Consider the following 11588-nt stretch of genomic DNA (forward strand, 5'->3'; position numbering starts at 1 on the left):
GTTATTCCTATTCAAAGTTTGAAAATTATAGTAAATAATTTTTTTATGTTTCTCTTCTTAAGGAAGTTGTTATCCAGTGACAGAAATCCACCAATTGATGACCTAATAAAATCTGGGATTTTACCAATTCTAGTCAAATGTCTAGAAAGGGATGATAAGTAAGTATGGATTTTGACCCCTTATTTCACTTTTTTTCAGTTAACTTAAAATTTCAGGGTTATTATTCAGGTTATTATTAACCAGTTTGACTAAGTATTACATTTATTATGTTTTTCAGTTGTCTTGTATTTTTAATGTCAACATACTTGAAGTGCTTCTCTTTATAGTTTATTAATATTTTTATTTTCCAGGAAAATCTTAACTTCTATTTATTGCTCGTTCTAAGTTACCTCAAATATTTATAGATTTTTACTTTTCAGCGTTTTTTTTAATTAGTTAATATTTAAAGCATCCCAAATAGTGTTTGAGTCACTCTTTGCTCAAGTCTATATATAGATTAACCTCATGACTGAGTCAACATGAATGGTTTCCAGAACTGAGTAGCTTTTTCTTACTCTGGCAATAGTCCAGACGACCCAGTGATCCTCTGCAAAGCCTTTAACAGAACTCTAGCTTAGTTATCCAACATCATGCTTCTTATTTGTGGTAAAGTAAAAATAAGGGGCAAGTTGTATACACACACACACACACACACACATATAAACATATATGTTTTATGTGTATATATAAACACTGATAGTGTTTGAGATACAATTTTCATTAATGTTTAGATAATGATCTCGGTGTGCTTTATCTTAAACCTCATTAATTTGATAAATTTGAACTCTAAAATACTTTAAAACAGATGCTATTTTGCATTTATGAGCATTAATTAGACTAAAACTTGGGATATTTTGCTAAGTGTTATTTAGAAATTGTTGGTTTACTGAATAAAATAGTGGTGTATAAATGTTGCCATGAAGGGTGTTTCCATGTGTGTTATAACTATACACCACTCCAAAAGCCGGCAACACATACTGTCACATGAATTTTCTATAACAGGTCATATTTAAGCAAATTTTTATTTCAGCAGTTTAAAAGTTTTGTTTTATTCCCACCTTAAGGACCCCCTTTTCTTCTTGATCTGTTTCTTACTCCTTCTTTTCCTTTACTTTCCAACCTTTAGGTGTTCTAACATATATTTTAGAAACATATGCCAAAGTATATAGACTGTGTAACTTCAACCCAAAGCAAAAAAAAAGAATTGTCAGTGATTTGGAGTGGACCTTATGAATGTGTCATGGGAAATTGTGTTAAAAAATGCCATAGATTTTGGAGCCAGATAGACCATGGTTTAAAAACAGGGTTTTCTGGGCCCTCCCTGGTGGTGCAGCGGGTTAAAGCACAGCACTAAGAAACTAAGCCACCTCCTCATGATTTCAATCCCTGCCTGCCCTGGAGGAGATCCATATGGTATGGCAGACCTCTCTTGACCCACCCGCCGCTCCCCTCAGCGGTGTACTTCATAGATCTGCCTGTTCTGCTCCCCACTCTGTCTCTGGTGAAGCCTCTCACCCTCTGCATCTCTGACCTGTACCCCAGCTCTACATGAATAAATAAATAAATCTTTAAAAAAACAAACAAAAAAAAAACAACAGGGTTTTCTGTTGACCAAAATTCAACTGATTTTTTTTTTTTAAAGATTTGTTTAATCTTGCATACAGAAATGGGGTACAGGCCAGAGGTGCAGGAGCAGTGAGAGGATTCACCAGAGACAGAGTGGGGAGCAGAACAGGCAAATGCACTGAAATACACTGTTGAGGGGAGCAGCGGGCAGGTCAGGAGAGGTCTGCTGCACCATGTGGGTCACCTTCTTGGCCAGGGATTGAACTCATACAGCTGCAGTAGCTTCATAGTGCTGCACTTGAACCCATTGCACCACCAGGGAGGACCCCTCAAGTAACTTTTGAACAAGATAGTCATCTATAAAAATTAGGTGGTTGATACCTCAGGAAGAAGGAAAAGATTAAAAAAAGAAAAAATAGTGGTTATAAGGAATAGAAGTAGTATATGCAAGACATATCACACTATCAAACTTAAAATAAATGTTTGTTTGCTGCTTATTATACTTATTGTGTGTGTGTATAAAAATATAAAACTTCTCTTTTTTCACATAACATTTTAGAAACACTCCCTGCTTGATAATTTTATTTTTCACATCTTTCTGTTTGTTACTTAAGGGCCTCATTTCCAGTCTCATGCCCAACTATTTAGCCTAGCTAAATAACCCTTTTTTTCTTCTAATCTGGGATAACATATACTGCCTCAATATCTTCACATTTAATATCCTTTTACTTCTCCTCTACCTCTGATATCCTCTTGTCCCCACCTTTTGCCAGAATTCATCAAATAGTCCTGTCAACTTCTCTACTTTCTCATCTAGTCCATCTTAACTTCATTGCTTACTATGTCTCTGACATTTATTCCCTTAAAACAATTTCTGTATTGGAACTCTCTAACCTTTTGGTACCAGAATTTTAATTTCCTTAGTTTTTATAGTATTTTGTTCTAATTTCCCTAATCACTGGCTTTCTTTAGTTTTTTCTTAATACTGTTACCTTTCTTTCAGCTACCAATTCTAATTTAATGTAGATAGTAGAAAATTGACTTCAGTATTATTTGCTTTACTTAAATTTTGTAGCCTGGAATTTGAATACTACTTCCCCTCCACTCACCCCAACATACACATACATACACACTTAAATAACCTGCTCTTCCTATTTCATCCTTCTAAAATTTTTGCATACTTGTTGACTTCTGTTTTCATGATGTATCTCTTGGCATCCATGCACATTGTGATCTTTCCATCCATGATACTTTTATTGATACTTCCAACAGTCATGGCACCTTTCTTAATTCACCTTCTAAAAGCTAGTTTAGTTTTACTTTTTCAGTCTTCAGTCACAGTTGCAAATTATAGTGATCTCACTTTTCAGCAAAATTAAGCAAACTTATATCTCATATCACACAATATCAAACCTATTTACCAATAGGTAAAACAGATGGTGTCTGGGACTAAGATAGGGTTCCAGCTGTAAGGCCAGTGTAGACACAGCAGCTATTCAAGTGAGATGGTAGATGCCTCAACTAGCAACATGACGCTGGAGGTGATGCTATCATTGTAAGAAATATTTAGCAGATAAAATTGAGTTGACATTGACATAGAGATGTCTATGAGAGAAAAGGAGTCAAGGAATACAATGAGGGATTAATGTTGCAATTACCAATGGATATGAAGTAGCAGGTGTATAATATGACTGACTTCAGGAGTCAAGGAGACATTTTAGAGGAGATACGCAACAGACTATTAGAAATAAGTAGGTGAAATTTAAGGACAAAGTAAATGATAGTTATATCATTCTTCAGATCATAAATTTAATATCTGACAAGAACTTTTTTGTTTTTTTATAGTCCTTCACTACAGTTTGAAGCTGCTTGGGCATTAACTAATATAGCATCAGGAACTTCTGCACAGACTCAGGCTGTTGTACAGTCTAGTAAGTAAATTCTTTATTTTTTGGGTGTTATTTCCTCTGAGCCTAACCCAACTCCCAATTTACCATGGGCTTGGCCATCTGAATTTTATTAGAAAAGAGAAGTGAAATGTTGTTATAAAAACTAGATCTACTCTTGTAACATTTTTAAACTGGTCAATCTTACAAGTTACTTTTGTTGTCTCTTCCATAGTTATTGTTAATCTATCATTAAACAGTTTATAGTTGTTACTAAAAAATAAATGTGTTCACCTTTTTAAGGTAGAGACATTTTCTTAACAACAGGTGTTTAAATTTCTGTTTCAAATATCTCCACGGTGCTTATGCCTTTTTGTTTATAATATATGTACTTTAAGATTTTTGCCTACCTAAAGATGAACTATTATTAGTATGTTGTCTCAAATTGATGAAAGCTCTTTGGAAATAACTAGATGTTGCCAAGTACTGTTAAAGTATGGGACACTTAATTGACTTTAAATGATACTCAAGATGGTTTGTAAATGGTGTATGATATACGACGTTATATTGAATCAGATACACAATACGGACAATTTCGGTTCTCTTTCAGATAGTTCAGTAATGTCAAGTTACATATAACAAAAAGGGAAGAGATTTAGACTAAGGCTTTCTTTCATATTTTTCTTTATTTTAACCTAAACTGTTAATTAGGTAAATAAGATTTTTACAAACATTGCTTATTAGCAATAACAGTGGAATGGGAGAATCTTATTCCTTCTTCAAGTAGCACGGTGAGAACTACCAGTGGTGTGTTCCTTTCCAAGACCACTCTTTAGGAAACAGTTTATCAAAAGGTTAATCATAGGATTATCATGAATGAAAAGTTTTACTACTACATGGAACAAAGGCATGAAAACATCTGTCCACATAGACTTGTACACAAATGAAAATGGCCCCAATGTCTATTAACTGGTGAATAAATAAATAAAGTTGTGGTATATGGTGGAATACTTTCAGCAGTACAAGTAGAAATACTGATACTTGCGATTACATGTGAACTTTAAAAATATTATGCTAAGTGATATGTCAAGCATGAAAACCATACAGTTGTATGGTTTATTTATATGAAATAATTAAAAAATCAGAATAAGCAAATTTATAATGATGAAAAGCAAATGTTTTATTGTTCTGGTTGCCTAGTACTGGGGGGTTGAGCAGTAGAACTACTTTATATATGAGATTTCTTTGGGAAATGCTAGACATATAAAATTAGATTGTGGTGATGACCACATAACCCCAAGAAAGCCATTAAATAGCTACACTTAGGTAACTTATTGTACCAAGTTATAATTTTATTAAATGTATCAATTTAAATTAAATAATTAGCTATTGCAAAAAGTTCTAGAGGTAGTATATAGTTGACTGAAATTAAAAAAAAAATGTGATCTAGTTTATGCTTCATTACCTAGTTCAATATGGTATGTTACCCCTGTTTTAGAATTTGGGAGATGGTTAAAATGTAAGCCAGGTAAAGCATAAAGATAATAATGATAAATTATATTAAAATTTAAAGTAAGTTGGTTAAGAGAATAGTCAGTGAGTTTATCCTTTCTCAGCAGTTACAGTCACACTGGATAAAGTATTTTCTAAAGTTGTATTTTTGTAGTAGAAACCCTTTTTTATAATGCATTTTAGAAAAAAGTCATACTGCTGTTTTCTTTTTTTGAGTTCCAGTTAGCTTTATTAAACGATCCATAAATTGGGCAGTCATACTGCTGTCTTATTTAGTGACATAATAGCAATAATAGCAACTTTTAGATATTGTCAAAAGATTTGTAACTTGAATATTATTACTAAGGGAAACTACGAAAACGGTTATTTTAGGGTCACGGTCGGTGTTCATCACATTTATTCATTCAATGAACTATAATTGGACAATTACAATATGCCAAACTTAATGTATTTTATTGAGTTATTTTGTCTGAAATCTTAAACTCTACAAAGCTTTGCAATATCAGTATTGGTTTTTCTTTACTACAGATGCCGTACCTCTTTTCTTAAGACTTCTCCATTCACCACATCAAAATGTTTGTGAACAAGCAGTATGGGCTTTGGGAAACATTATAGGTAAGTTGCACTAGGTTTGAAAAAATTCCAATTAAGAATCTTAATTAACTTTTTTCCTACATTGGCATAGCCATTAACACTATGTTTCCTCTAATTTTAACTTGAGTTGATTATCTCTTGCCACGTGAATACTACTTAAGATGGTACCTCTTTCAAATGGATATGCAATTTACTATCAAGAATTAGTAATTTGTGTTCCCCAAATCAAAATCTGGAAAACCCAACAACACTTGATGCCCTTGACTAATGGTGAGGAAACATAGAACATCAGTGTCCCAACATGAGCCATTGCATACATTTCAGACTTTCTCATCTTGAATGTAATTTTTTTTTAAATACAATTTTCATTTCTGTAGGTGATGGTCCTCAATGTAGAGATTATGTCATATCACTGGGAGTTGTCAAACCTCTTCTGTCCTTCATCAATCCCTCCATTCCCATCACCTTCCTTCGGAACGTCACATGGGTCATTGTCAATCTCTGCAGGAATAAGGACCCCCCACCGCCTATGGAGACAGTTCAGGAGGTAAATGAAGAATTGCAAAGGCCAGATGGTATATTTTCCCTATGTTTATGTGTTAGATTTTCATGCACAGGGAATGAAATAACCTATTGCTTACATTGCAGGTGTGAGACTTTTAAAAGTAATGTTTATTTAATTTTACTATTGGTGAGTTAAAAATTGAGTATCTTATCACACCTAAAAGAATAAGAGTCCACCCTAATTCTTATTTTTGTAGTAAGTGTTTTCATAAAAAGAAAGCAAAAAAATGTAAACAGAAAAATACAAAAGGAGGAAATAAAACCTCGAAGTTTTATTCCTGTATTGCATTGCTGGCTTAAATAATTAAAAACAAAAGGAATTGCTATAGATAAACTGTACTAGATAGAACTAGTATACTTCTATGTGAATGTTCTTAACTGATTTTGGGTTGAGTCCAAATGAAATTTCCCTTGATTGCTGATTAGTGTTCTTAACACTGTAATCAACTTTGTGTTAAATAAAACAAAATAGTAGCTTTCATTCACATTTACATATAAATAGGTAATAGGTATTAAGTTTCAAAAAATCCTATGGAGCTTTTAATCTTTTACCTTATGGGGAAATGTTGACTATGAAACTTTATAATTGACATCTTTGACCAGCTTTTGCTACCTTTTATTGTTATGGAAAGGGGACTTAATGTGTTACCCCCATTCTTGTTCCTTCTCACTCAGATTTATAAAACGATGATAAGGCCTTCTTCCAATAAAGGTTTTGTACTTCATTGTTTATAATTTTTGGGCAAAATCTGATGTCAGAAACTTCAATTTGACTTTAAATAGCCTATTAAATAAAATCTTTTACTTTAAGCAGGTAAGTGAGACAATAATGGCAATTTTAAGAGTAGCTTTTTAAAAATTGTTGTACTGTACATTTGCATCTTCATTCTTTCCACTTGAAGAATATGTCATAAAAACTATTGGAAAGAAGTGTTTTCTTTTAGGGTACATTAATCTCTGCTAGAATTAATGGATATTTTAATTGAACATCTGGAGTATACTTTGGTTTTTCAGATTGAACTTTTCATTTACCTAATTAGAGAGTCAAACAAATTCAACATTGTCTTTCTTGTCCTGCAAATAGTATTGTATCACAGTAATCATTTTCACAAAGACATATACATCAACTTCAGTGTTACTTGTTTATCTTCTTTCCTCAGATTTTGCCAGCATTATGTGTCCTCATATACCATACGGATATAAATGTAAGTGAAGCAGAACATGAAATTTGGGGTTTTGCTCTGAATGTGACTGGAAAAAGTTATTTATTTTTTAGCTTTTATAAATGTCAGCGTATCTTATTAACTTGTTGACCTTCCCAAATATAAGTTATTCATATAAATAAATTAAGGTAAATTAGGTTTATGGTTTAATCATGAGATAACAAAAATGCTGATCTTAGAGAAATGATCACATGTAGTTAATTTATTTTATCTATTTCATTTTTAAGTGTTAATACTTATAATGTGGTAAAAACTTTATAAGGGACTGATATTTTCTTAATCTCCTTTGATTTTTATAATAGGACAGACTAGATATTTTTTCCCCATTTTACATAATAGAAGAAACTGAGCCTCAGAGAAATGTTAAATAAAACTTATCCAAAGTTGTAAAGCTAGTAAGTATCAGAATTTGATTTCAAAACTGAGGTTTTTAGATAGTAAGTCTTTCTAATTTCTGTGAAACTAGAAAGTGTACAACTTTCTGGGTATAGTAGTGACAAATATCAAGTATAAATTTAAATGCAAAGGTGTTTTTAGATGATATATATACTTCAGGAGATGTAAACATTTATACATTCTGGTAAGTTTTTTTATTAGGCAAATTCTCCTAAATGTAGTCACACAAAATGTGGTTCTTCCATGGAGTAAAAAAAAGTATAAATTTTATAATCTGGAATTGACTTTGGCATTGAAGTATCTTTTATTGTTCTAACTAAGAGCTCTTACTGATTTGCTCTGTTTATGTTTTTATAATCCGATCTTTGTTTTCACACACATATGTATGCCAGAATTATGAGATTTATCATTGAGATTGAATAAAATACATCATTGTAAATATTTTTTATAATGAACTGTATATAATTTAATACATAAATATGTAATCATATTTCTCTAGTTCATTTTAGGACTTCATTTTTTAAGAAAGAATTTTTGAAAGGTAACTGAAGTATATTTGTGACATATTAGTCTGAAATGTCACAAAAGTGAAATCAAATGTGTTTATATGCAATCTTATTTATGAAATGAATATAAAATTATTTCACAAAATAAGATAATATTTTTATTATTTTATTTTTAAGCTTTATTTTCCTGTTCTACTAGTAAGGAAATTGAAACTCAGTAAGATATATAATAACCTAACTAAGGCTATACAGTGAGTGAGTAAGATCCACAGTTGAGATTAAAGGCAGGCCCGAGGCCTTTGCTTTTTAATACCAAATCACAAAAACACAAAAGATATTGTGAAAACAGGAAGATAATGTATAATAGAATTATGACCAAAATGCTTGGCTTATAGAGCACATATTCTGTCTAGTCACCAGAAAACTTCATTAGGAAAGTAACATGTGAAATATGCATTATCAGGAGATGGATAGTAGTGGAAAGGGTGACAGAGATGGCAAAAATTACTGCGTTCATTGTTAGTATTTATTGAGGGCTTTAAATGTGCCACACACTCTCATTCCTTACAAATATCTTAGAGATTATCATTGTTTCCATCTTATAAATGTGATTTAAAAGAAAGAATAACTTGTCTAATTTGCCACTACTAAAATATCCATACTCTTCCTCATAGACCATTGAATCCCTTCCCCCTTTAGTAACCTCAGTTCTATAGTAAGATTTCTAGGGCTTGTTTTGGTTTAGATTTGTCTCTTTTCTTTGTTTCTTTATATTACACATATGGGTGAACTCATCTGGTACTTACCTCTCTCCTAACTTACTTAGTTCCAGTATCCTTGCTAGGCACCCACATAATTAAGCCACTTATGCTACATTATGCCTCTCCCTACTGCCAGTGTTTTCTAAGTTCTATATACTATTCTGAAACCCAAGTTAAACACTAGATATTATCCCAGACTCCTAGCAGACAAACTGATGGAGCATGTTACAAGGGCACAGGCAGACAAAAAGAGGTGCTTATCATAAAATTACAGTTTGCATAAACAGTCTATCCCAGCCTCATCTCAGGTCTTTGGGTAGAAAATCCAAAGGTTCAAAACTTACCTCACAGGTGCTGAACAAGAGCCATTCCTTTCTTTAGAATGTGCAGAATTTTAGCACCCAAGCTTATACTTTTAGGCTTTGGTTCAGCTCTATCGCTGAAACATGTGTGAAGTAATAACATCCCTTAAGTATCTCATCTTCCTCAAACTGCTGTATAGGTTAATAGCAGTTTTTGGTAATGGTGCTTAACAGGACATTATTTGTTAGCATATTTTCTGGTGGTAACAAAAATCAGTGAAATTCTTGAGCTGAGCTTCTCCTTGTTGGTAGACTTTTGATTATTAGAGATTTTACTTCTGTTTATATGATACGGGTTTTGAAGAAGATTACTAGTTTTAAACATTTGCCTGCTCAGGCTCAGTGCTTTGGGTGAGTAGGATGGTGTGCATAGAATAAACCTTCAAGCATCTGAAATATTGCTGGAGTAAAAAAGTTTCAAAACTTTCTAAAAGAAGATCAGATATGAATAATAGAAAATAAAGTAGTATTATTAAAGAATTTTGTTAGTAACCAATTAATAGGATTATTAACTAGAAGGAAAATAATCCTCTCATTTGGTATTAGTGACTAAAACCAGGTAATTTAGCATAGAATCAATCAAAAGAGAAAGAGAATCAAGACTTGTGGAGAGGGAAAGTGTAAAGTAGTTGAAGCAGCCCAGGTGAGAAAAGACCTTTTACAAGTATCAATGACTTTGAGTAACTGTCCACATGATGGTGGAGATAAGAAAAGCAAACTTCAATGAAAACAGAAAAAAGTAAAGTTGCCTCACTAACAGTCCTGTGCTGTGAATTTCAAGTCTTTAAAACATTTTATAATGAAATTTTTAATGAAGACCATCCAGTATATTATAAAACAAATTTAAAAGAAGCTTTGAGTCTCTTTCACTTCAGGGGACCTACCCTAGCTCTAGTTTACTTTCCCCCACCACTGAGATACTGTCATGAACGTCCTATTGAAAACCATAAACAAACTTCCACCTAGAAATCTTAAATATTTCATTTTTTTTAGATCACTGTTTCATAGTTAGATAAAATGGTTTCCTGTTATTATTAAGGAGCATGAAATGAAAAAAAAGTTGTATTTCATTTATCATCCTCTTAAAACACAAGAGTAAGGCATCCAGACGTTTGGCACAGTATTTTGTGTGTGTGTGTGTGTGTGTGTGTGTGTGGACACAGTTTATTCAAACACACTTTTTGGGGATAAGGGTTCAGACTGTTTCCTGAATTCACAGATACAAAAAATGTAGCAGTGAATAAGCTTGTGTATTTTCATACTCAGAGTACATTCCTAGAAACAGAATTTATAGGTGAAAGAGGATGCATTGATTTTGATACATAATGCTAAATTTCCTGTAGTGTATATAAAGTACATCAGTGTATATAAAAGGACTTTGTCATATTTTAAATGTTTTGCTAGTCTGATAGTGAGGAACTATGTCTCATTTGTAATTTGTATTTTATATTTTATGAGCAAAGTTAAGCATTTCAGTGTTTAAGGGCCATTCTTACATCTTTGCAAATAGCTTATTCATCATTATTTTCTATTTTTCTGTTGGACTTTTGCTCTGACTTATCTTTTAATGAATTCCTTATATAGTTATGTATTTAATACTTTGTTATACATACATCAAATATTTTCCTAATTGATCTTCATGCTCTGATACTCAAATTGTTTTTGTACAGATTTATCAATATTTTGTTGAATATTGAAAATCCTTTGTGTGTGTGCTTTATATGCAAGTTGTTATCTTCTCACAGTATTAATTTCAGTATGCTATAATAGCTGTAACCTCATTTTTGGTCTGCTTGACCTCCCTTCCTCATATTGACAGTAGTATCTTGTATTTTTTGACATCATCTTAATTATAATGATAATTGCAGGGTTATATGGTAAATAGATAGTTTGTGTGTCTTCATTATAAATTGTGGGATTAGCTTTCTCCAGTAACTTTGTGTGGTAATCTTTTATAATGCTTTTTAGCCTAAATTCTGGTAGTCTGTAAAGAGAATTGCAATCTCCGCTTTCTTTGATTTACTTGGTGTACTTTTGCTTATCCCATTATTTTTTATCTTTTGGGATTAATTTGTTTTAGGAATATCTTTAGTGTGCAGTATAGAATTGGGTTTTGTTTAGGGAAATAGCTTGGAAATACAAAAGCTCATTCTCGTCAATACGTTTTTTTTTTTTTTTT

General features: G+C 32.2%; 1 protein-coding gene across 1 annotated transcript in view; it reads left to right on the forward strand.

The window, feature by feature from the left end:
* KPNA3 (karyopherin alpha 3 (importin alpha 4)) overlaps positions 1–11588 on the forward strand; it is a 32152-nt gene that overhangs the window by 5506 nt on the left and 15058 nt on the right. Inside the window, exons 5-9 of the mRNA XM_004680244.2 lie at positions 63–158; positions 3451–3536; positions 5532–5618; positions 5975–6144; positions 7322–7366. Of these exons, the coding sequence (XP_004680301.1) occupies positions 63–158; positions 3451–3536; positions 5532–5618; positions 5975–6144; positions 7322–7366 (484 nt within the window). The remainder of the gene's footprint in view (positions 1–62; positions 159–3450; positions 3537–5531; positions 5619–5974; positions 6145–7321; positions 7367–11588) is intronic.

Source organism: Condylura cristata, unplaced genomic scaffold (genome assembly GCF_000260355.1).
Source record: "Condylura cristata isolate star-nosed mole 26May11 unplaced genomic scaffold, ConCri1.0 scaffold00010, whole genome shotgun sequence".
Taxonomy (NCBI): Eukaryota; Metazoa; Chordata; class Mammalia; order Eulipotyphla; family Talpidae; genus Condylura; species Condylura cristata.